This window comes from Glycine soja, chromosome 12 (genome assembly GCF_004193775.1).
Source record: "Glycine soja cultivar W05 chromosome 12, ASM419377v2, whole genome shotgun sequence".
Lineage (NCBI taxonomy): Eukaryota > Viridiplantae > Streptophyta > Magnoliopsida > Fabales > Fabaceae > Glycine > Glycine soja.
Window position 1 is genome coordinate 36,406,748 of NC_041013.1, and position 24,333 is coordinate 36,431,080.

At 36.2% G+C, this 24,333-nt stretch overlaps 4 protein-coding genes across 5 annotated transcripts; 2 read left to right on the plus strand and 2 right to left on the minus strand.

Moving 5' to 3' along the window:
• The first annotated feature begins 915 nt into the window (after positions 1-915).
• On the plus strand, positions 916-4,057 carry LOC114377985 (stromal 70 kDa heat shock-related protein, chloroplastic-like). The gene is made up of 7 exons (XM_028336477.1): positions 916-1,520; positions 1,609-1,941; positions 2,035-2,177; positions 2,262-2,360; positions 2,453-2,642; positions 2,766-3,164; positions 3,370-4,057. The coding sequence occupies exons 1-7, from the start codon at positions 1,026-1,028 to the stop codon at positions 3,772-3,774; spliced, it is 2,064 nt and encodes a 687-aa protein (XP_028192278.1). The 5' UTR covers positions 916-1,025; the 3' UTR covers positions 3,775-4,057.
• Positions 4,058-4,903: 846 nt separating this feature from the next.
• LOC114379555 lies at positions 4,904-6,302 on the minus strand. Of its 2 annotated transcripts, none has more exons than XM_028338232.1 (2): positions 5,755-6,302; positions 4,904-5,625 (listed from the first exon to the last, which is right to left on the minus strand). In XM_028338232.1, exons 1-2 carry the CDS (start codon positions 5,765-5,767, stop codon positions 4,982-4,984), a joined length of 657 nt encoding a protein of 218 aa, XP_028194033.1. In that variant the 5' UTR covers positions 5,768-6,302; the 3' UTR covers positions 4,904-4,981. The 2 variants fall into 2 exon arrangements, with proteins under 2 accessions (XP_028194033.1, XP_028194032.1); XM_028338231.1 differs by having other exon boundaries at positions 5,699-6,299.
• Positions 6,303-9,416: 3,114 nt separating this feature from the next.
• Positions 9,417-9,728, minus strand: LOC114378961. Its single transcript, XM_028337541.1, has one exon. The coding sequence runs from the start codon at positions 9,726-9,728 to the stop codon at positions 9,417-9,419; it is 312 nt and encodes a 103-aa protein (XP_028193342.1).
• Positions 9,729-13,479: 3,751 nt separating this feature from the next.
• On the plus strand, positions 13,480-14,982 carry LOC114378962. Its single transcript, XM_028337542.1, has 4 exons — positions 13,480-13,739; positions 13,878-14,147; positions 14,241-14,374; positions 14,717-14,982. The coding sequence occupies exons 1-4, from the start codon at positions 13,480-13,482 to the stop codon at positions 14,980-14,982; spliced, it is 930 nt and encodes a 309-aa protein (XP_028193343.1).
• Positions 14,983-24,333: the final 9,351 nt, after the last annotated feature.

The following is a 24,333-nucleotide window of genomic DNA, read 5'->3' on the forward strand; positions in this document are numbered from 1 at the left end:
CTTATTTCTTATCATCAAATCCTTCTAGCATCGATCCTGGATGAAAATATTGTACTTGATGACAAGGAAATAGTTGTGTAAGCAATTTCTGTGGCAAGGTTACAAAAGGTGGAATTACTAGAGCAAAAGAACAATTGATAGCAAACTCGGGGAATGTTGCTCCCAAAGAAGTTAGAGAAGAACTATGGAGATGTTTGAAGGATAAGAAGAAACAAGAAAGGAAAACATTTCATAAGATGCGTCAACATCTTCTTGAAGACTATGGTGATAGTGATGAAGAAAGAACTAAAAAGGTCATGTGTTCTCACTTTCTCTTCATGGATTCAATTTTTAATACTTTTATCATGAGACACCCCTTTTTAGATTATCAAATTCATCAAATTGGGATAATTTTTTTAAAAAATTGTGCATTATTTTTTAGTTTCTAAGTAGGTCATTAAATTTTTTAAAAAATTAATCATATAAATCTATATCTATCTATATAAATAGGCTGGTCAAAAACCCAAAATAAAAATCTTATATTGTTTACACGTCCCTTAAAATAAAGATAAAATGAGAATTTTTAAAAAATAATACTATTAGGTGTAAAGACTGGATAGAAGAAAAGAGAACAACAAAAGAAATAGATAAGACGGAGAAAAAATCCAAGTCTTTTTATTAACAAAAAGTAGTTTTTTTAAAAAATTATTTTTTTATACTTTTTGGCAAATTTTTCTTTTTAATTTAAGTATAATTTCAAAATTGAAAAGAAAAAAATATACAATGACCCGTGCTGTATGTACGGATAAAAGAAAATAAGAAGTTTGAAATGGAAATGTGTAGATAGGATCGAATGGCTGGAAATGGGGGTCTCTGAATCGAACGGGAAAGGAGGAGATGGTTCTAGAATATATACACGTGGAAGAACTCGCAACATAACATAACCCTCATCCTCTTCCAAAACCCTTCTTCTCTTCTCTTGGTTTCGTTCTGTGCATCTGCCAAATTAGGATTAGGATTAGGGCTACCAATACCAATTCTATTCTATGGCTTGCTCAAGCGCCCAAATACACGGTCTCGGAACCCCTTCCTCCCGAACCCTATTTTTAGGTCAGAGGCTAAATACCAAGGCCGCCTTTATCAAGCTCAAGTCCACACCTAGAAGACTCCGCCCTCTCAGAGTGGTTAATGAGAAAGTCGTCGGTATCGATTTGGGAACCACCAACTCCGCCGTGGCTGCCATGGAAGGCGGCAAGCCCACTATCATCACCAACGCCGAGGGCCAGAGAACCACGCCCTCCGTCGTGGCCTACACCAAGAATGGCGACAGGCTCGTTGGCCAAATCGCCAAGCGTCAGGCCGTCGTCAACCCCGAGAACACTTTCTTCTCCGTCAAGAGGTTCATCGGCCGCAAGATGTCTGAGGTCGACGAAGAGTCCAAGCAGGTCTCTTACAGAGTCATCAGAGACGACAACGGCAACGTCAAACTCGACTGCCCCGCCATTGGCAAACAGTTCGCTGCTGAGGAAATTTCTGCCCAGGTCTCTCTGTCGTCTCCGTCAATACTTGTTATTATTGTTGATTATTGATAATACCTTTACGACTGGTACTGAATTGTATGTTATATAGGTTCTGAGGAAGCTTGTTGATGATGCTTCCAAGTTTTTGAACGATAAGGTTACCAAGGCCGTTGTCACGGTGCCTGCTTACTTCAATGACTCCCAAAGGACTGCCACCAAGGATGCCGGTCGGATTGCTGGTCTAGAGGTTCTTCGTATTATCAATGAACCAACCGCTGCATCCTTAGCCTATGGCTTTGAAAAGAAAAACAACGAAACTATCCTTGTTTTTGACCTTGGAGGCGGTACCTTTGATGTCTCCGTGCTCGAGGTTGGCGATGGAGTCTTTGAGGTCCTCTCTACTTCAGGTGATACCCACTTGGGTGGTGATGACTTTGATAAGGTACGTTCCCCCCCCCCCCCCCCCCCCCCCCCCTCCTTCTCTTCTCGTCTTTAGTATTATTCATATTTTCTCACTAGCTTTATCCTATTGTAGAGAATTGTTGATTGGCTGGCTTCTAACTTCAAGAGGGATGAAGGCATAGACCTTTTGAAAGATAAACAAGCTCTTCAGCGTCTCACTGAGACAGCCGAGAAAGCAAAGATGGAGCTCTCAACATTGACTCAAACTAACATCAGGTATTTACTTTTCTCCTCAATCCTGTGCCTTTTTCATTGCCCTCTTGTTACCAAACCACTGACATTAATGCCATATGTTTTCAGTTTGCCATTCATAACTGCCACGGCAGATGGACCCAAACATATTGAGACCACCATCACAAGGGCTAAATTTGAGGAATTGTGTTCAGATCTTCTTGACAGGTACTGAATTTGAATTTGAATGTCAATGGATGTCAAACAAGATTTTTCTGCTGAACAAACTACTCAGCTACAGTGTAATACTTGTGTTTCAGGCTCAGGACACCAGTTGAAAATTCATTGAGGGATGCGAAACTCTCGTTTAAGGATCTTGACGAAGTCATCCTTGTTGGTGGATCAACACGTATCCCAGCTGTTCAGGAGCTTGTAAAGAAGTTGACTGGCAAGGACCCAAATGTCACTGTCAATCCAGATGAAGTGGTTGCCCTTGGAGCTGCAGTTCAGGTGGGATTTAGCTTTTATCATTGATGAATTGGTTAATTTTAAAGGGGTCGAATATCTTTTTCTTCTCTGGATAGTATATTATTTTTGTTGATTAATGCTTCTTATTGTAATTTATGTTTTTAGGCTGGTGTCTTGGCTGGAGATGTCAGTGATATTGTGCTGTTGGATGTCACTCCATTATCTTTGGGTCTGGAAACTCTAGGTGGTGTGATGACAAAAATTATTCCAAGAAACACTACTCTTCCCACCTCAAAGTCCGAGGTTTTCTCAACCGCTGCTGATGGACAGACCAGTGTAGAGATCAATGTCCTTCAGGGGGAGAGAGAATTTGTTAGGGACAACAAATCACTTGGTAGCTTCCGCTTGGATGGTATCCCTCCTGCGCCTCGTGGTGTTCCCCAGATTGAGGTGAAATTTGACATTGATGCCAATGGCATTCTATCCGTCACTGCTATCGACAAAGGCACAGGGAAGAAACAAGATATTACCATCACTGGTGCTAGCACCTTGCCTTCAGATGAGGTATCCACTATCGCTGACTATATTACTTGTATAATAGCCTGTGTATGTTGTGTTTCTTTTTATTATTATTATTATTGTTATTATTATTATTATTGTCTGTTGCTTGCTTCTTTTATGATGAAAGAAATAAATGGCAATGCGGATGGGACATTTGATGTAGGAAATTTTTTATGATGCTTATAACTATCTCTGGAATGAAATACAGGTGGAGAGAATGGTAAACGAAGCTGAGAAATTTTCGAAGGAAGACAAAGAGAAGAGGGATGCTATTGACACAAAGAACCAGGCAGACTCTGTGGTATACCAGACAGAAAAGCAATTGAAAGAGCTTGGAGACAAGGTTCCTGGCCCTGTGAAAGAGAAGGTTGAAGCAAAACTAGGAGAGCTTAAAGACGCCATTTCTGGGGGTTCAACCCAAGCTATCAAGGATGCCATGGCTGCACTAAATCAGGAAGTCATGCAGCTTGGTCAGTCCCTTTACAACCAACCAGGAGCTGCAGGCGCAGGAGGGCCAACACCACCACCCGGTGCCGACTCTGGCCCCTCAGAATCCTCAGGCAAGGGACCCGACGGTGATGTCATTGATGCAGATTTCACTGACTCTAAATGAGCAGGCAACTAGTTATTACCAATAGAGAGTATATGTTAGTATTTTTTCCCCCATTATATGTTTTCTTCTGTTCCAAATTCTTAATAATTTTTGTCAATGGAGAGTGGGTGCGTGTTTCCTTCAAATATTAGACACGGATTTCATAGGTTCGAATTGATGCTCGCTTTGTACCCTGGAATTTTGTCTCAGTAACAACACTGGTATTATTATGCGTGGCAAATTATTATAGGCTAAAAACGTTTCAGTAAGCTTATGAAACGTGATGACAGATTCTCAGGGAAAACGATCGATTCTTCCTACCTTTATAATACATTGCAAAAACACAAGCATAACAGAAATTGTTAATCGTTAACCAATGGTTTTTTTTAATGGTTTATGCTTTGCAAACCACTCTATTCCGAGGTGATTACGTAAGAAAGTAACAAGTAAGAAAATCATTTAAAATTACGGTAGGCTATTTTACTTTTGTTAAAGGTACTGGTTAGTATTTGTTTTATGTTTTATTTATTTTTCTCAATTTAACGGCGGACAATTGTTTTGGCTCGATTGCAATATCCCTCGAGTTATCTTTCGTAAATTAAAGTGTTATTTGGTTTATCATTTAAGTCGATCATTGTAATCTGGTAAACGATTATTGGTAGGATATGGTGTTAACTGATTATTTTAAATCAAGCAGTTATTTACGTAAAATACGTCGTCCTTTTAAAATGTTAGTATTTATTAGCAGGGAAGATAGTTTATTGTTTAAAATCGCGGTTTGTAACAGAAATTGTGGTAAAAACATGAAGAATATTCAAATTATTGTATGCGTCAAAGCTGTTGCTATTTAAAAGTTGAGTTTATGTTGTAGCAACAAGCTACAACTGAGCGAGAAAGTTGAAGGTGTCTGGACAGTTACTTTTAACATAACAATGCTGGTTTCAGTTGGAACCAAGCATTTCAGGTTGTTGCTTATTGAAGCACCCAAAGGCTTATTAAAGCTGCCTCTTATGTTTTATAATATTGCTTTTGACTTGAAATGTATCTAGATTTTGTGAAATGCGCCGCTGGATGTAGTTAATTTTAAGCTTGAGACTGGAATAGAAGGTTAGCTTAGGTGAAATTGTAATAATAAAAATGAATGGCAGGGTTTGCTAGAAGGGAAGAAAAGAAAGCAGAGTTTAGAATGGTATATGAATAAGAGAGAGCATTTACATTTACATTCTATTCATTCCCAAATAGATTTTGTTCTAGGACTCCTGGACACAGTATGAATTCTATTATCATGGGCATAGGAGGCTGCTGCAGAGTCATCATAGTAGGCATAAGCTCTGTAGGGTGGTTGCCTGGAGTAATGATGGTTAAAAGCGGGAGTGGGAGCCCTTCCTCCACCAAGCCTCATTCCCATTTGAGGATCTTGCGGCGGTTTGGACAAATGAAAATTAGGGTTTTGATGATGATGATGATGTTGATGATGATGATCGAGGCCACTGAGGTTCGGAGAGCTTTGCACTCTGGAAATCGAAAAGCGAGGAGAGTGCTGATCCGTGGCATCGGGGGAGTTTGATTTTGGGGAAGAACAGGCAGAGCCCTTCCTGGAACTTGTTCGGATGATCCCATTAATGGCGTCTATGTAACGCTGCTCCAACAGATACGTTTCGCACGCCATCAGACCTATGTGCTTGCAAGGGGGGAACAAGAACGCACGGAGCAAGCCTCCAGTGTGGTGCCGATCGTGCTCCTCCATCATGTGCTTCACGTCTTCCTCTGTTCTCACCGACACCAATGCGTCCAGATCTTCCGGAACCAGTTGGTATTTTAGGACCATCTCTCCGCCTCCCTCCACCATGCTACTCACCTTCTTCATTAGCTCTGTCAACACAACACATTCAACATCATAACATAACATAACATACATTTCTCTCTCTCTCATTAGGACACATACCGGGAAATGTGATGTCACGAGGCACAGAAACCACACGAGTCTCGCCGCCGACATACCTGAGGAGGCCATCGGAGGGTCGTGGAAGGACCTTCCCGCCGTAGCTGCAGAGGAACTTCACTTTATTTCTGGGCGACTCATCCCCCATTCTTATTTATTATTGCACGCAGAGACAGAGACAGAGACAGAGACAGAGACAGAGACAGATTCTATTCGTTGAGGATATATCAGAGGTTGAATTTGCTGTTTCCTATTTCTGCCAGGTATGTCAAACACACACCAACCACTATTCCCGCTCCCTTCTCTCTCATTTCTACCTTATTCATCGCCAATTTTTATTCCACTCTAATCAGATGACAAATTAAAAACCGATACATGAAGAGATTACATATCATCTTTTTGGTTTCACGTAGATTGTATTCAATTTACTTTAAAAAATCACCAAGACCATAATTACTTAATACTAGGATATAACAAAAAGAAAAAATGTTTTATTTATGCACCTTTTGTTTATATTTGTCAATATATCTTTTTATTTTCAAGTGTTTCGTGAAAAAAGTTTCTCCTCCATTATACACATACTTCCTCGGTCTTTGAATATAAGATACTTTTGTTTTTCTTTCTTTTTTATAAAACTCTTTTTTAATTATCTCTTGCATAAATTATTTTCTATCAAAATTAAAACTTCATTATTATTATTTTTTCTATGCATTAATTATTTAGGTGGAAAATAATTAAGTAAAAAAAAAACTGATATAGTTAACTTACGCCCAACAATTCATTTCAATTAGTTTTTAGTTTTTTTATTAGTAAAAAATTTTGTTTAATTGTTTGATAAATAAATTTTTATTAGTAGCTTTTAATGTTTTTTAAAATGTTATCTTTAGCTTTTTATATTTTATATTTTATTTTTATTTTTATTATCTTTTTTAAATAAAATATGATTTTATTATTTTAATTATTGTACTATTGCTTTCATATTTTTTTATATTACATTATTTATTTTAACCATTGAACTATTTATAATATTTAATTTATTATTTTAACATTATATTTCACAAAATTGACAATAATAAATGTTAGATGATTTTATTTGTTATTTCAAAAAAATATTTAATAATTTAATTTTGACTATTACGTTAATTAACATAACAAAATTAAAATATCTATTTAAGTGTATTCAATTATTTTATTTTAAATTTGATTAAAAAATAGTGTGAGATTAATATTAATAGAATACTTTAATATGAAAAATATAATAATTATAACTAAAATCATGATATTGATATGAAATAGTTCCAACATAAGATAAGATGAGTATTATCTTTTCAACACAATTTATTTCATGTCCAATGATCAATCAACATTTGAGAATCAAGTTAAGGAACACAAATTGTTATTACTGGTGTCAACTGTTGTTGATAGAGGATTTATATCTTTGCTTAACCAATTATATTTAGGATCTTTTGAGATAAACTTCTTTATAAGTATTTTTAGAAAAAAGAGAACATGAAGTTAAAATGAATCAACTAATTTTCTCTATTAAATGTGTGTAACTTAGTTAACAACACTTTTTAGTTTGTGAGAAAGAACCTCTTCGATCTTTGCAAAATACGCTCTCTAGGAGAAATGAGAAACCTTCAGTGTGAACAAGCTCCGAACCGAATAATTATTGTTGTTGTTAATAAAAAAAATCAATCAAGTTTTTCTCATGAATTAAAATTAATTTATGTATTTCAATTTTTTAAGAAAGGAAAAATAAAACAATAAGTACACACTTTATGATCTATTTGATCCTTATCTTATTTTTTGGTTCAGATTAATTCTTTATCTTTTAAAAAATTTATTTTGATCACTTTTTTTTATATTTAGTTTAGTCTTTCGATTTATCTAAGATTGATGTTATTAGTTATTTAAGAATATTTTTTTTTGTTAAAAATGAAGTGGAGGGGAAGGGGAGAAAACTAAACCAAGAAATGATAAAAGAAAAAAAAAACTAAACCAAGAAAACTCATTTTTAAATAATTAACGATGTCAATTTCAAATGGAATGAATGATCAAATTAAACAAAATAAATAAGTTAAAGAATTAAATTGAAACAAAAAAAAATAAGATAAAGGATTAAATAATTTTTTTTAAAAAAAATAAAAGATTAAAATGTAAAAAAATAAAAGACGAAATTAAAATTTTTAAAAGATAAAAGGTTCAAAATTAACTAAAAAGTAAAATGAGGTCCACTGTAATCTACGGAAACAACTATTTTGTTTTTAATATTTTTATGAATATTTATATAAAAATTTATTCAAAAGTAACCATACTTAGCTAGAGCAACTGTAATTATACCCCTTTCTCTTGAGTGTGTTATACAACCCCTCAAGGATTTTTGCTTTTTTAGGTTAAATATATTATAGGTCGTAATAAGTTTTTAAACTTTACTCGGGATTTTTAATAATTTTGTTGTTGTTGCGTTGGATATCTAATATATTAAAAAAATTGTTTTTGATCTCTCTCATCTGTTGAAAATTTTTAAATGCTATTTCTAGCAACTTAAAAATAGTTGTTATTTATTTCAAATTTTAAATTATAATTTTTGAAAATAAAAGACCAACAGAATCAATTAAAAAAGAAAACGGATTTGTGCTCCCTCACCAGGAATCCTCTTATCTTTCTACCATCGTACCGTGAATTAGACCACTCCACATCCACATCCATCAGAACACATCAGAAATTAATACTAACTAACAAACTAAAAAAACACGGTCTGTACCCTGATCGAATAAATTAACAATAGAAATCTGAAGCTGAGATTCAAATACAAAGCAAAGCAATGAAACATTTAGCCTTAATTATATTTTTAAGTCCCTCCAATTTAGAAGTTTATCTATTTTAATCTCTAAAATAAAAAATTTCATTTTTTTTCAAGTTAAAAATATTCAAGGAAGCAAAAGTCATTACTCATCAGTGATTCCACCACTAACCAACCAGAGAGTACAGTACATGTACATCGCTACCGGTAATGATTGTTATGGTGATTCCATCTGAGTCGTGAGACACCTTCAATTTGACGGATCTTACTTTTTCTAATTAGGAACAGTGGTAAAAAAGAAAAGAAGAGACATCCTAATACTATTTAAATTATGCGTCAATGATTAACATATCATTGATTTCAAGAAAACTGAACTTGAATTCTTTCAAGTAAAATATGGATTGAATAGAAAACAAATGTCACTAGTAGAGATAGTCACTTAAGTTTCTTGATAAAAAAATCATTAACAAAATTTGTGATACTCTGCATTGACTTAACTAGTTCCTAAGCACTAAAAAGTATCTCTAACAAGGATTAGCACCAAACACCAAAAGTGGCGTTGATAGGATTCAGATTCACAAAGAGAAGGTAGAAAGTTTACTCGATGAAATCCTTAGCAATTTGTTGTGTTGGGATTTTCTTTCTTTCTTTAAGATGACATAGGCTATATTTGAATGCATATTCCATAATTAATTCCAAATCATAAATGAAAAAGAAAAAAAAAATACTTATGATCGAACTTGTCTAAACATGCATGCATATAGTTATCGTTTTGTTGCGTGTATATAGCAAGTGAACGACAAGCAGCGCATGTTGTTCCGAAATAAAAAGTAGGCATCAATGTAGTTTTGAAAGCAGTAAAGTAGTACAATGATATTTGGGCGGGTCTGAAAGAAAAGTGTAAAGCAGAGAGAGCTAGAGTCGAAGGAGGCGCTTACAGGCTTTGAGGATCTTATTGGGTCCTCCTCCTCTCTGCTTCTTCTTAGATCCAATAGGCGGTGGCGTGTACTGGTCGTGGATCCTGCAGTATCTTTCTGAAACTGATGAAGATCTTCTCATTGAGAATGCCCTCTGAAACTGAAACTGAGATGAAGAAGAAGAAGAAGAAGCACTCCTACCCAGCATCACTCCGAATTTCTCTCCTTCATTGCTTTCTGAAAATTCATCCATGGATCTTGCAGATTGCTGGCTGCTGGACTCATCGCTAATCCTGGAATACCCACTCATCATGGATCCAGTCGAGAAAGAAAGAAACGAGGGTGGGGGCAGCTCGAACCTCGAGAGAGATAGATAGATATTTGACTAAAATGTCCCAGTCCGCAATCCACATGTTCTTGATGTGACTTTACATAAATATAATAGAGCTAGATTTCCATTCATTCATTTTGAGTTGAGGTAAATTAAACATAAATCCATCATGCGGAGGAATTTTATTTTATTTTCTACACTCTCAAATTAGTAAAAAAGGGCTATGTATTGTAACAAATATATTACTATGGGGTAATTGTTGTTGTAATGTTTAGGGTCCACAGAATACACGTGTCAAACTACGAGGTTCTCCGATACACATGTCAGTCTTGACATAAGAGTCAGGACGTCATGTCCTTAACAGAAGGACTCTCAAATTGACATGTTTTCTCTAACCACTTTACCATTTGAATATGTTGTAATCTCCTTATCTCGTGACAGATTGTTAGGAATGCAGGGATAACCCCTTAGAATTCGAGGACTAAGGGAGGCCTCCAATGAAGAAAGATGAGAAGAAGAAAGTATGATAATTTTCCTGTTGCCTTTCATACAAGACAAAGGTTCAATATATATCTAACATAGGTACTAAACGACACCAACTGACAAGGTGCAGACATGGAATAATAGACTCGCAATACTAACAAAATTATTCTAATACTAACGAAATTATTCTAACAAACATGCATAAGACATATTCTGTTAATCCAATCCTATGCTGCCAACTATTCCTTCCAATAACCGATTTTAGAACCTCTTCACATATAATCTTTCAAGTGCTTGGATGGTTGGATTTTCCTTTTAGGCCTTTCATTGCTACTATTGGGACCTTGTACCTCCATAGTTCCTGGCTTATCATCCCTTGCCCCTTCAGGAAACACCTTGTCCTCAAGGTAGTAAGTTTCTTTCAACTTGGCCCACTCGGTGTAACAGCCGTAACTTTCAATAAGTAATTAAGAAATTAATAAATTACTAAATAAATAAATAAGTAAAAAAAAAATTATTAGGTCATAAATTCCCACTATATAAGCCAAATGTTAACCTAGAGCAGCTTTTTGAAAAACACATTCTGTTTCTTTCTTCTTTTCTGACGCACAAGAACCCTAACAGAGCAACCAGAGGAGGAGCTCTAGAGAGCACCAGAGATGCCACCATTGCTAACATAGAACATTTAAGCGACTACATCGAGGTAAGGGATAAGTTACTCACGCTTGGGGATTAGAATGAACATGTGTAGGGATCCCTAGAGGATCAATTTTTGGGTTATTTTGGGGTGTTTATGAATTTAATTATGTTTTCATGTTTAATCGCGGATTGAGTGTGTTTGATGAACCAATTGGTGTTCTGTTGCGAGTTTGTTGTAGAATTGATGGGTTCCTGTGTTAGGTGTGTACCTTATGAATTAGAATTCTTTATAATTAGCATAAAAATCATGTGGTGGTGATTTTGTTTATATCAGATATGTTGGCCTTTCAATCTTGTTCTTTTTATTTTTTTTCACACCGCAATGTATACGTGTACATATATATTGATACTGTTTTTTTTACAAACTTTACATTTTATTTCACGTGGGTGATTTCTCGTCATGAAATTCGTATGTGTAGGGATTGTTGGATAATTGAATTGACTGAAATCATTTAAAGAAATTAACTTAAGTTGTATTCACATTGTAATTAGGCATTTTCTTGATGTTGGTAACTTAATTGAAATATATTTAGAATATAGGTATACATGTTGTTCATAGAAATCAATATGAGTATATATTTTATTGTTATATATAATTTGTATATACTTAATGATATATTTAATATTATTGTGATTATTTTATATTAATGTATATTTAATACTTTTTATGTTATATATATATATATATATATAATATGTACGTTTACGTTAATATATATTTTGTTATATATATATATATATATATATATATTTTAATATAATATACTTATATATATATTTTACGTGTATTTTATAGTTATTTGTTTATAAGCCTTGAAGTTAAATATTGTATGTTATTATTATTATGATACATTGTTATTTAATTGTTGAGTATATTTTGTAATTAGTTAAAGTGTGAAATGTTAAACTCTAGACATATGGTTGTGAATGAGTGTGTGATTGATATTTGTAGTGATATTACTTGTCATGTGAGTTATGAGTTATACAGTAACCCGACCAGTGTTTACCTTGAGAGAACTTTTATGCGCAGTGTTAAAGGAAATTGTAGGATTCCTAGTTAGGATCCTGAAAGGTTAAACTATAGCGCAATTTGTTAAATATGTTTGAAATATAAGAGTGAGGTCGTGGGTATTATATAACTCATAAACAGTGTCTGCGTGAAAAAAAAAAATATTTTAGGGGTTGGACCTGAATCAGGAAGGTGAGGCCCAAACGGATTCTTGGGATTCTAGGCCTTGGGGGTAAAGATACTCGGTTTGAGTGCTCCTTTAAGCCCATGTTGATCCCATGTGGTTGGGGCATTCTCGCAAAACAGAGTAACCCTGACTGGTCACCTTATGATGTTACTTAGTGAGAGTGACCGAGTATACCCATTGTGTGGTGTGCTTTGTCATGTACTCCTAAGCGCCCCAGTGTTGTTTTTCACTGACATGGTACCACATTGCATATATGCTTGAGTCTTAGTATAATTGTTGCATAACGCTTGTGTTTGAATTTCATTGAGTTAACAATTGTGGTTGATGTTATTTTATGGAGTGTGTAAACTTGAATGGGTGTGAATAATGCGTGCGATTTTGTGCAGTAATGTTATTTATATAAATTCAGCTTTAAGTATTATATGTTTCACATGCTCTAATGTTTTACTATATACGAATGTGATAACTCACTCCCGGTGTGTGTTTGTGTTTGGGCTGATTGCCACTTTGTTTTAGGTGAGCCTTCATATGATGAGTCACATGCTAGAGATGGAGAGAATTAGTCTGTGATAGGGATATGCTCTGATAAGTGTGACATTGGGGCATAGGATTTTACTTCGCATATTATGATTTTCACATGTTATGATTTACTGAATGATACAATTGTGTTATACTTTTCTACTTTAGTTTCTTTTTATTATTTATTTAGAGTGGACGACCTTGTTTTGAGCCGGGATAATCTTACCTTTTATTTATATAAAAAAAATTCTATTATGTTTTCACTAAGCGGATGTGGACCTTTATCCTTTTGAATTGATTTAAATTAAATATGTTTTAAAATAAAAAAATTATTAATTAATTTTGCATGTTTTTTTTTTCCTTCTTTTGTTATCATGTGTTTATAATCTTTTAAATAAATTTTGTATAATTTATTTAATTAGTTAGTTATAATTGTAAGGGTAGAGGGTGTCACATTTAGTGGTATCAGAGCAGGTCGAACCTTTCGGCCATGTGTGTTATGAGCTTTCTGTGTTTCCTTGTATACTCTGATGTGTTGTATTTGTTTTGTTTCATTAGAGGTGTACTCTATTGTGTTGGTATTTTTTTTTCAAAGTTTTGTTTCTTGCGTGACATAGGAAGTAATGGCTGCGAGAAATGAGCGAGAACGACTTCTTACCGAGGCCTTGAACAACTTGGCGCAAGTTATGGCCAATCAGGGAGGCGGTGGAGGAGCAACTATGTACCATGGGTTAGATCGCTTTCAGAGGAACAACTCACCTACTTTCAAAGGGGGTTATGATCCTGAGGGTGCTGAGGCTTGACTGAGGGAGATTGAGAAGATCTTCCGGGTGATGGAGTGTCAGGACCATCAGAAGGTGTTGTTTGCTACTCACATGCTAGCAGATGAGGCGGAGTACTGGTGGGAGAACACTCACCCACGTTTAGAGGGAGCAGGTGGTGTTGTTGTCCAATGGGAGACTTTCAGACAAACTTTTATGGAGAAATATTTTCCAGAAGATGTGAAGAATAGGAAGGAGATGGAGTCTCTCGAGCTGAAACAGAAAAGTATGACGGTGGCAGAGTATGCGGCGAGGTTTGAGAACCTTGTAAGGTATTTTCCTCATTATTAGGGGGAAGCAGGGGAGAGGTCCAAATGCGTGAAATTTGTCAATGGCCTTCGACCAGAAGTAAAGATGATGGTAAATTATCACGGTATTCACAACTTTGCACAGTTTACCAATATGTGTAGAATCTTTGATGAAGATCAGTGGGAGAAGGCTGCTTTTTCCAGGAATGTCAATGCTAGTCATGGGAAAGAGAAGAAGCTTGTGACTCACAGTCGTGCTAAGCCATATTCTGCCCCTCCCGGGAAATATGGAAACCATTCTGGAGGACTGAGGACCAGTGGAGGACTTCAACTAGTTGGTGGGAGTTCTCAGCCAATTAACAGGGTGTCTCAGTCTGCGGGTAGAGGTAATGGTGGTAGTGGTGCTCCTGCTATTGTTACTACACCACTCAGGTGTGGGAAGTGTGGTCGGCTTGGGCATATTGCTCGTTAGTGCACAGATAGAGAGGTGACTTGCTTTAACTGCCAAGGTAAGGGCCACCTCAGTACCAGTTGCCCATATCCGAGGAGGGAGAAGAGGAGTGGAAGTCTGAATAATCAGAGTGGACGACCAAGGACCACAGGGAGAGTGTTTGCTCTTAGTGGTGCTGATGCCGCACAGTTTGATGAACTCATCCAAGGTATGTGTTTCATAAGTCAAGTTCCCTTGGTTGTATTGTATGATTCAGGTGCGACCCATTCATTTATTTCTCGTGTTTGTGTTGAAAAACTTGCCTTGCCTGTGTCTTCCTTGAAATTTGACTTGATTGTGAATACACCTACTAGTGGGTCTGTTTTAACTTCTGATGTGTGCTTGCAATGTCCTGTCTTAATTTTTGATAGACAGTTTCAAATTGATTTTGTTGTTTTACCTTTGAGTCAGATTGATGTTATTCTTGGTATGGACTGGTTATCTTCCAATCATGTCTTATTAAATTGTTTTGAGAAATCTGTTGTCTTTTCTGAGTCTGGTGTAAGTGAAGGTGATATGTTTTTGTCTGCTAACCAAGTTGAGGCATCTTTGAGGGAGGATGCACGGATATACATGATCTTAGCTAGTATGAGTGTCGAGACTACAAACCCTGTGAGTGATATACCATTGGTGAGAGAGTTTCCAGAGGTGTTTGAGGAGGTGTCAGGATTACCACCAGAGAGAGAGGTTGAGTTCTCTATAGACCTAGTGCCCGGTACTGGACCCATATCCATAGCACCTTATAGGATGTCCCCTATGGAGTTGAGTGAGCTTTAGAAACAATTAGAGGAACTTTTAGAGAAACAATTTGTGAGGCCTAGTGTGTCACCCTGGGGAGCACCGGTGTTGTTAGTTAAGAAGAAGGATGGGACTATGAGGCTATGTGTAGATTATTGTCAGTTAAATAAGGTAACGATTAAGAATAGGTACCCTTTTCCTAAGATAGATGACCTGATGGACCAATTAGTAGGGCCTTGTGTGTTCAGTAAGATAGATCTTAGGTCAGGTTACCACCAGATTAGAGTAAAGCCTGAAGATGTTCCGAAGACTGCCTTTAGGACCCGTTACGGTCATTATGAGTACTTGGTTATGCCTTTTGGTGTGACCAACGCCCCTGGTGTGTTCATGGATTATATGAATAGGATCTTTCACCCCTACCTAGATAGTTTTGTAGTGGTCTTCATAGATGATATCTTAGTGTATTCTAAGACTAGAGAGGAACATGAGGAGCATCTGAGAGTTGTGTTGCAAACCCTCAAAGACAATAGACTGTATGCTAAGTTGTCCAAGTGTGATTTTTGGCTAGAGGAGGTGAGCTTCTTAGGGCACGTTATATCTAAGGGAGGGATAGCAGTAGATCCTTCCAAGGTAGAGGTAGTGATGAGTTGGGAGAGTCCTAAGTCAATGTTTGAGATTAGGAGCTTTCTTGGCTTAGCAGGATACTACCGTAGATTCATAGAGGGTTTTTCTAAGCTAGCCTTTCCTTTGACTAAGCTTACTCGTAAGGGTCAAGCTTTTGTGTGGGATGCCCAATGTGAGAGTAGTTTCTGTACCCTTAAGAAAAGGTTGACCACTGCACCAGTTTTAGTGTTACCTAACCCGAGTGAATCTTTTGTGGTGTATTGTGATGCGTCCAAGATGGGTTTGGGTGGAGTGCTTATGCAACGGGGACAGGCAATGGCCTATGCTTCTCGACAGCTTAAGATACATGAAAGGAATTATCCCACACACGATCTTGAGTTAGCAGCCGTAGTTTTTGCTCTTAAGCTTTGGAGGCATTACCTTTATGGATCTAAATTTGAAGTGTTTAGTGACCATAAGAGCCTTAGATATTTGTTTGATCAAAAAGAGCTTAACATGAGGCAGAGGAGATGGTTAGAGTTCCTTAAGGATTACGATTTTGAGCTTAGCTATCACCCAGGTAAAGCCAATGTAGTAGCGGATGCCTTAAGTAGGAAATCCCTTCAAATTTTTGCTTTGATGGTTAAAGAGTTGGACCTCTTAAAGCAGTTTAGAGACATGAGTTTGGCATGTGAGATCATCTCTAGTAGCATTAAGTTGGGTATGTTGAGAGTCACCAGCGAACTCTTGAGCGAGATCTGTGAGGGTCAGAAGTCTGACCCATTCTTGTCAGCCCAGTTAGAGTCCATAGTCGCAGGGAGAGAGAGTTGTTTTAGAGTGGGAACTGATGGAGTCTTGAGGTTTCAAGATAGGGTGTGTGTTCCTAGTGTACCCAAACTTAGAAGAACGATTTTGGAAGAGGGCCATAGAAGTAGTCTGAGTATCCACCCGGGAGCGACTAAGATGTACCAGGACCTTAGGCAGATGTTTTGGTGGCTGGGTCTGAAGAAAGAAGTTAATGAGTTTGTCCTTGCATGCCTAGTGTGTCAGAAAACTAAGATAGAACACCAGAAGCCTTCAGGGAAGTTGCAACCTTTAGAGATACCTGAGTGGAAGTGGGATAGCATCTCCATGGATTTCATGGTGGGGTTACCTAGGACCCCCAAAGGTTTAGATTCCATTTGGGTTATTGTAGACAGGTTGACCAAATCTGCTCACTTCATTCCAATTAACATCAGATATTCTTTAGAGAGGTTGACTAGCTTGTACGTCAGTGAGATAGTTAGACTACACGGTGTTCCTTCTAGCATAGTCTCTAATAGAGATCCCAGATTTACCTCTAGATTTTGGGAGAGTCTTCATAAAGCCTTGGGGACCAAGCTTAGGTTGAGTTCTGCTTACCACCAACAAACTGACGGTCAAATCGAGCGCACCATCCAATCCTTAGAGGACCTCTTGAAAGCCTGTGTGTTAGAGCAGAGGGGTAGTTGGGATAGTTTCTTACCCTTGATAGAGTTTACATACAACAATAATTTTCACTCTAGCATAGGTATGACGCCTTACGAGGAATTGTATGGTAGAAGATGTAGGACACCTTTATGTTGGATAGATTCCAGTGAGAGCATTGCCTTAGGACCTGAGGTAGTTCAGCAGACCATTGAAAAGGTTAAGTTGATCCAAGAAAGGATGAGAGCAGCCCAAAGTAGGCAGAAGAGCTATTATGATAAGAGAAGAAAGGATCTTGAATTTGCTATAGGTGATCATGTATTTCTGAGAGTCACTCTGTGGACTGGGGTTGGTAGGTCGTTGAAGTCCTGTAAGCTCACACCTAGATTCATTGGTCCCTTTGAAATCCTAAAGCGTGTCGGCCCAGTTGCGTATCAGGTGGCTTTGCCACCATCTCTCTCAAATCTCCACAGTGTCTTCCATATCTCTCAGCTCAGCAAATATGTCCATGATCCGTCGCACATGATCGAATTGGACAATGTCCAAGTGAAAGAGAACTTGACATATGAAACACAACCACTGAGGATCGACGATCGTATGGTTAAGCAGCTAAGGGGGAAAGAGATTCCCTTGGTCAAAGTAGTATGGGGAAGTGCTTCGGGCGAGGATGCCACCTGGGAACTAGAGGGTCAGATGCGTGATGCATATCCTACCTTATTTGATACCGGTAAGTTTCGGGGGCGAAACTTTTTTTTAATGGGGTGGAATTGTAACAGCCGTAACTTTCAATAAGTAATTAATAAATTAATAAATAAATAAATAAGTAAAAAAAATAAATAAATAATTATTAGGTCATAAATTCTCACTATATAAGCCAAATGTTAACCTAGAGCAGCTTTTTAGAAAACACATTTTGTTCCTTTCTTCTTTTCTGACGCACAAGAACCCTAACAGAGCAACCAGAGGAAGAGCTCTAGAGAGCACCAGAGACGCCACCATTACTAACAGAGAACATTTAAGCGACTACATCGAGGTAAGGGATGAGTTACTCACGCTTGGGGATTAGAATGAACATGTGTAGGGATCCCTAGAGAATCAATTTTTGGGTTATTTTGGGGTGTTTATGAATTTAATTATGTTTTCATGTTTAATCGCGGATTGAGTGTGTTTGATGAACCAATTGGTGTTCTGTTGCGAGTTTGTTGTAGAATTGATGTGTTCCTGTGTTAGGTGTGTACCTTAGGAATTAGAATTCTTTATAATTAGCATAAAAATTGTGTGGTGGTGATTTTGTTTATACTAGATATGTTGGTCTTTCAATCTTGTTTTTTTTTTATTTTTTTTTATTTTTTTTCACACCGCAATGTATACGTGTACATATATATTGATATTGTTTTTTTTTTCCAAACTTTATATTTTATTTCACGTGGATGATTTCTCGTCATGAAATTCGTATGTGTAGGGATTGTTGGACAATTGAATTGGCTAAAATCATTTAAAGAAATTAACTTAAGTTGTATTCACATTGTAATTAGGCATTTTCTTGATGTTGGTAACTTAGTTGAAATATATTTAGAATATAGGTATACATGTTGTTCATAGAAATCAATATGAGTATATATTTTATTGTTATATATAATTTGTATATACTTAATTATATATTTAATATTATTGTGATTATTTTATATTAATATATATTTAATACTTTTTATATGTTATATATATATATATATATATATATTTTAATATAATATACTTATATATATATATTTTACGTGTATTTTATAGTTATTTGTTTATAAGCCTTGAAGTTAAATATTGTATGTTATTATTATTATGATACATTGTTATTTAATTGTTGAGTATATTTTGTAATTAGTTAAAGTGTGAAATGTTAAACTCTAGACATGAAATATGGTTGTGAATGAGTGTGTGATTGATATTTGTAGTGATATTACTTGTCATGTGAGTTATGAGTTATACAGTAACCCGACCAGTGTTTACCTTGAGAGAACTTTTATGCGCAGTGTTAAAGGAAATTGTAGGATTCCTAGTTAGGATCCTGAAAGGTTAAACTATAGCGCAATTTGTTAAATATGTTTGAAATATAAGAGTGAGGTCGTGGGTATTATATAACTCATAAACAGTGTCTGCGTGAAAAAAAAATATTTTAGGGGTTGGACCTGAATCAGGAAGGTGAGGCCCAAACGGATTCTTGGGATTCTAGGCCTTGGGGGTAAAGATACTCGGTTTGAGTGCTCCTTTAAGCCCATGTTGATCCCATGTGGTTGGGGCATTCTCGCAAAACAGAGTAACCCTGACTGGTCACCTTATGATGTTACTTAGTGAGAGTGACCGAGTATACCCATTGTGTGGTGTGCTTTGTCATGTACTCCTAAGCGCCCCAGTGTTGTTTTTCACTGACATGGTACCACATTGCATATATGCTTGAGTCTTAGTATAATTGTTGCATAACGCTTGTGTTTGAATTTCATTGAGTTAACAATTGTGGTTGATGTTATTTTATGGAGTGTGTAAACTTGAATGGGTGTGAATAATGCGTGCGATTTTGTGCAGTAATGTTATTTATATAAATTCAGCTTTAAGTATTATATGTTTCACATGCTCTAATGTTTTACTATATACGAATGTGATAACTCACTCCCGGTGTGTGTTTGTGTTTGGGCTGATTGCCACTTTGTTTTAGGTGAGCCTTCATATGATGAGTCACATGCTAGAGATGGAGAGAATTAGTCTGTGATAGGGATATGCTCTGATAAGTGTGACATTGGGGCATAGGATTTTACTTCGCATATTATGATTTTCACATGTTATGATTTACTGAATGATACAATTGCGTTATACTTTTCTACTTTAGTTTCTTTTTATTATTTATTTAGAGTGGACGACCTTGTTTTGAGCCGGGATAATCTTACCTTTTATTTATATAAAAAAAATTCTATTATGTTTTCACTAAGCGGATGTGGACCTTTATCCTTTTGAATTGATTTAAATTAAATGTGTTTTAAAATAAAAAAATTATTAATTAATTTTGCATGTTTTTTTTCCTTCTTTTATTATCATGTGTTTATAATCTTTTAAATAAATTTTGTATGATTTATTTAATTAGTTAGTTATAATTGTAAGGGTAGAGGGTGTCACATTTAGTGGTATCAGAGCAGGTCGAACCTTTCGGCCATTTTAAAATTGTGTAATCGTTTACACAATACTTGTAATTGATTACCAGAGTTCTAAACATTTTGATTTTCAAAATTTAAACATGGAGAGTCACATCTGTTGATGTGTAATCGATGACACCTTAATGGTAATCGATTACCAGTGACTGATTTTGAAAAATAAATTTCCAAAAGTCACAAATCTTCAAGTGACTTGTTTCTGAAGATTTTTTCAAAAGTCACAACTTTTTAAGTGACTAGTTTTGAAAAGAGTCACAATTTTTAAAAGGTGACTAGTTTTAAAGAAATTGCCAAGAGTCACAAACTTTTAACTTGAGTCATCAAGAGATTATAAATATATGACCATGGCATGAATTTCAGATCATCCTTCAACAATCTTTCAACGCTTTTCTACAGAACTTTCTAACTCATTTCTCTTCATCTTTCTAAAAAGTTTTTGTTCAATCCTTTCTTTTTCAAGAAAAGTTCTTTGATCAAAACTTGTGCTATTCCTTTTCATTCTCTTGTCTCTTTGCCAAAAGAATAGAAGGACTAACTGTCTGAATTCTTTTGTGTCTCTCTTCTCCCTTTGCGAAAAGAATAAAAGGACTAACCGCCTGAATTCTTTTGTGTCTCTCTTCTCTCATCCAAGAGAATTCAAAGGACTAACTGCCTGAGAATTCTTTTGATTCTTCCCTTCCCCTTAAACAAAAGATCTCAAAGGACTAACCGCCTGAGAAATCTTTTGTTTCCCCTTACAAAGATTCAAAGGACTAACCGCCTGAGAATTCTTTGTTCCAACACATTGGAGGGTACATCCTTTGTGGTACAAGTAGAGTACATTTACTTGGGGATTGTTATACTGAGAACAAGAGAGGGTACATATCTTGTGGATCAGTTCAAGTGGAGGGTACATCCACTTGGTTTTTCAAAGAGAACAAGGGAGGGTACATCCCTTGTGGATCTTTGGCTTGTAAAGGATTTTACAAGGTTGAAAGAAATCTCATTAACCGGTTGGTTGCTTGGGGACTGGACGTAGGCACAGGTTGTGGCCGAACCAGTATAAATCTTGTGTTTGTTCTCTTCTTCGCTACACTCTTTAATTTCCGTTGTGTACTTTTAATTGCCTCTTTTACTTTTGGTTAAGTTTCTATTTTTGTTCTTTACTTTCTTAACTTAGTAGTAAAAGCCTAGTTGAATCTAGTAACGTTAAGAAGGGTAATTTTCAATTAGTCAAGTCACATTAATAATTAATTCAACCTCCCTTCTTAATTATTCTGAGGCCACTTGATCCAACATTGGCTGTTTCCAGGTTATTCATTTTCTGGATAAGGTCGTTGAGTTTAATGGCCATGAAGGTTTGGGTTGTTGCGAGATTAAGTTTGGTGGAGGTGAGTTTGGCAATGGTGTCCTCAATGTGGTCCAAGTTGGATTTGGAGCTCGTAGAATTAGCCATGGAGCTCAATGAAAGCACCAAGATGTTAGGAATGCAGGAATAACCCCTTAGAATTCGAGGACTAAGGGAGGCCTCCAATGAAGAAAAATAAGAAGAAGAAAGTCTGATGATTTTCTTGCTGTCTTTCATACAAGGCAGAGGTTCAATATATAGCTAACATAAGTACTAAACGACACCAACCAACAAGGTGCAAACATGGAATAACAGATGCACAATACTAACCTGATTATACTAATACTAACAAAATTATTCTAACAAACAAGCATATGCCATATTCTCTTAATCCAATCCTATGTTGCCAACAATTCCTTCTAATAATCGAATTCAGAACCTTTTAACATATAATCTTTCAAGTGCTTGGATGGTTGGATTTTCCTTTTGGGTCGTTCATTGCTACTATCGGGACCTTGTAGCTCCATAGTTCCTGGCCTATCACAGGTATTTAATTATCTATAAGTTACAATAATTATCCACTAGCTATTATCTACAAGCTAGTAATTATTTGTAAGGGTTTTTACATCTCGTAATAGTCCCTACAAACAAGGACCTGCAGCTTCCACTCCACTCTATAAATACCAAGTTCTATCTCACTCTTTTCACTCACTCATTCTCACCTAACTCTCATACTTACTTTAGCATCAGAGTCCTTTGTTTTGAAGGTTTCATCTCTTATCCTCTTAACAAAGGTTACTCTCAATCCGACGTGCGAGATCATGGAACTTAGCTTGGCCATGTCCATCTTAACGTGAGACAACTTCAAATTTTAGTAAGTACAATTGCCTTGTAACCAAAACTCACATGCACATCATGTGCTAGAACTCAACACAACATGTGATTCATTTCATGTCATATGACCACACCACCGTCAATATTCATTGGTAAAAATTACTAATTCATACACATCCATAAGTACTGTTCACCTTGGTCATGGACTGCTATATTTGCTTCATCGGTACAAGTCGTTTTCTAATTTAGTTCAAATGAAGAATTTTCAGGGGCCATTTGCAGCTTTCATACGGAACTACATTTGGAAACGACATTAGTAAAAGAAAACACAAATTAATTAATGAGATGGGATGGATCAAACTGTTAGTGTCAAGAACATATGAGTTCCTTGACGCACTCACTTGCACGAATAGAGAAAAATGTATGAAATTGGAGAGAGAGAGTTTTTGATCACAATCTATCCTTTTCTGCAAATGTATAAACTCATTCAACAATCTTATTGAATGATCAATTGTATTTATACATCATTGTTAAAGACTGAAATGATAAAATTGAAAATTACAACTCAACACCTTACTTTCTGTTTTTTAGCAACAAACTACTAACTAATTAATTAACTTTCTAACAAATGAAAGCTAACTGACTTATCCACAAATGGATTAGGATTACTACAACACCCTCCTTTAATTCTGATCCTCAATCAGCTTTAATCATCAGTTTACTTCTTAGTTCTTTAAACTTGGCTTTCTTCAATGGTTTTGTTAGTAAATCAACAAGGTTATCTTCTAATTTGTAGTAGATGAGCTTGATCTTTCCTTTGTTAACTTTGTCCCTGATAAAATGATACCTAGTATCAATGTGCTTGTTGTTCCCATGATCTACTGGGTTCTTAGAAAGACTGATTGCTGACTTATTATCAATCAGCAAGAAAACTCTTTCCTTCTTTTGAATCTTCATTTCTTTTAGCATTTTTCTCAACCACAGACCTTGACATGCTCCAAGGGAAGCTGTTATATACTCAACTTCACAAGTAGATAATGCTACTGGATCTTATTTCTTCGAGCTCCAAGATATTAGAGCTCCACCATACATGAACACATAGGTCGCAATGCTCTTCCTGTCATCCTTGTCCCTCCTCCAATCTGAGTTAGTATAACCAAGCAGATTTTGATTTGATTTATTTTGTCCAAAAGGTAGCAACACTCGATAATCAGTTATGCCCTTCACATACCTTAAGATCCTCTTTGCAGCCATCATGTGAGAAATCTTAGGTGCCTTCATAAACCTACTTATAGTGCCAACACTATAAGCTATGTCAGGTCTTGTATTACACAAATACCTGAGTGAGGCAACTATTTGTCTGTACAAGGTAGCATCTACTAGTTCTCCTTCATCATTCAAGCTCATAAATAGTCCAGTTTCAGCTGGAGTTGCAGCTGGATTGCAATTGCTCTTCTGAAACTTCACAAGCAAGTCGATTGCGTATTTACTTTGATGCATCACCACACCTGCTTCAGTTTCCTTGAATTCAATGCCAAGGAAATATGATAGTTGACCCAGGTCAGTCATTTCAAATTGCTTCATCAACAATTGCTTAACTTTGTTGATTTCTGACATGTTACTCCCAGTGATCAATAGATCATCCACATAGAGGCACAATAGGATTAAATCTGCAGTAGTCTCTCCTTTAATATAGACACCATGTTCAGAAATACATTTCTCAAACCCAATCTGGTTGAGAACACCGTCAATCTTCTTGTTCTAAGCTCTTGGAGCTTGTTTTAAGCCATACATGGCCTTTTTTAATTTGTACACTTTGTCTTCCTGACCATCAACTTGAAAACCTAGAGGCTGATCAACAAACACATCTTCTTTAAGAGGGCCATTTAGAAAAGCAGACTTGGCATCCAATTGATGCATTCACCACCTTCTCAGACTTGCAATTTCAACTACAAGCCTTATTGTCTCAATCCTTGCTACTGG

Bases quoted from the DNA above. Each gene is read 5' to 3' on its own strand.
- LOC114378961 (XM_028337541.1), bottom strand. From the start codon at position 9,728: ATGAGTGGGTATTCCAGGATTAGCGATGAGTCCAGCAGCCAGCAATCT.
- LOC114378962 (XM_028337542.1), top strand. From the start codon at position 13,480: ATGGAGTGTCAGGACCATCAGAAGGTGTTGTTTGCTACTCACATGCTA. The intron at 13,740-13,877 runs GTATTTTCCTCA...CAATATGTGTAG, and splicing joins AGGTTTGAGAACCTTGTAAG to AATCTTTGATGAAGATCAGT. The intron at 14,375-14,716 runs GTATGTGTTTCA...GTGTAAGTGAAG, and splicing joins GTTTGATGAACTCATCCAAG to GTGATATGTTTTTGTCTGCT.
- LOC114379555 (XM_028338231.1), bottom strand. From the start codon at position 5,843: ATGGGGGATGAGTCGCCCAGAAATAAAGTGAAGTTCCTCTGCAGCTAC. The intron at 5,626-5,698 runs GTATGTGTCCTA...TTGTGTTGACAG, and splicing joins TCGTGACATCACATTTCCCG to AGCTAATGAAGAAGGTGAGT.
- LOC114377985 (XM_028336477.1), top strand. From the start codon at position 1,026: ATGGCTTGCTCAAGCGCCCAAATACACGGTCTCGGAACCCCTTCCTCC. The intron at 1,942-2,034 runs GTACGTTCCCCC...ATCCTATTGTAG, and splicing joins GTGGTGATGACTTTGATAAG to AGAATTGTTGATTGGCTGGC. The intron at 3,165-3,369 runs GTATCCACTATC...AATGAAATACAG, and splicing joins GCACCTTGCCTTCAGATGAG to GTGGAGAGAATGGTAAACGA.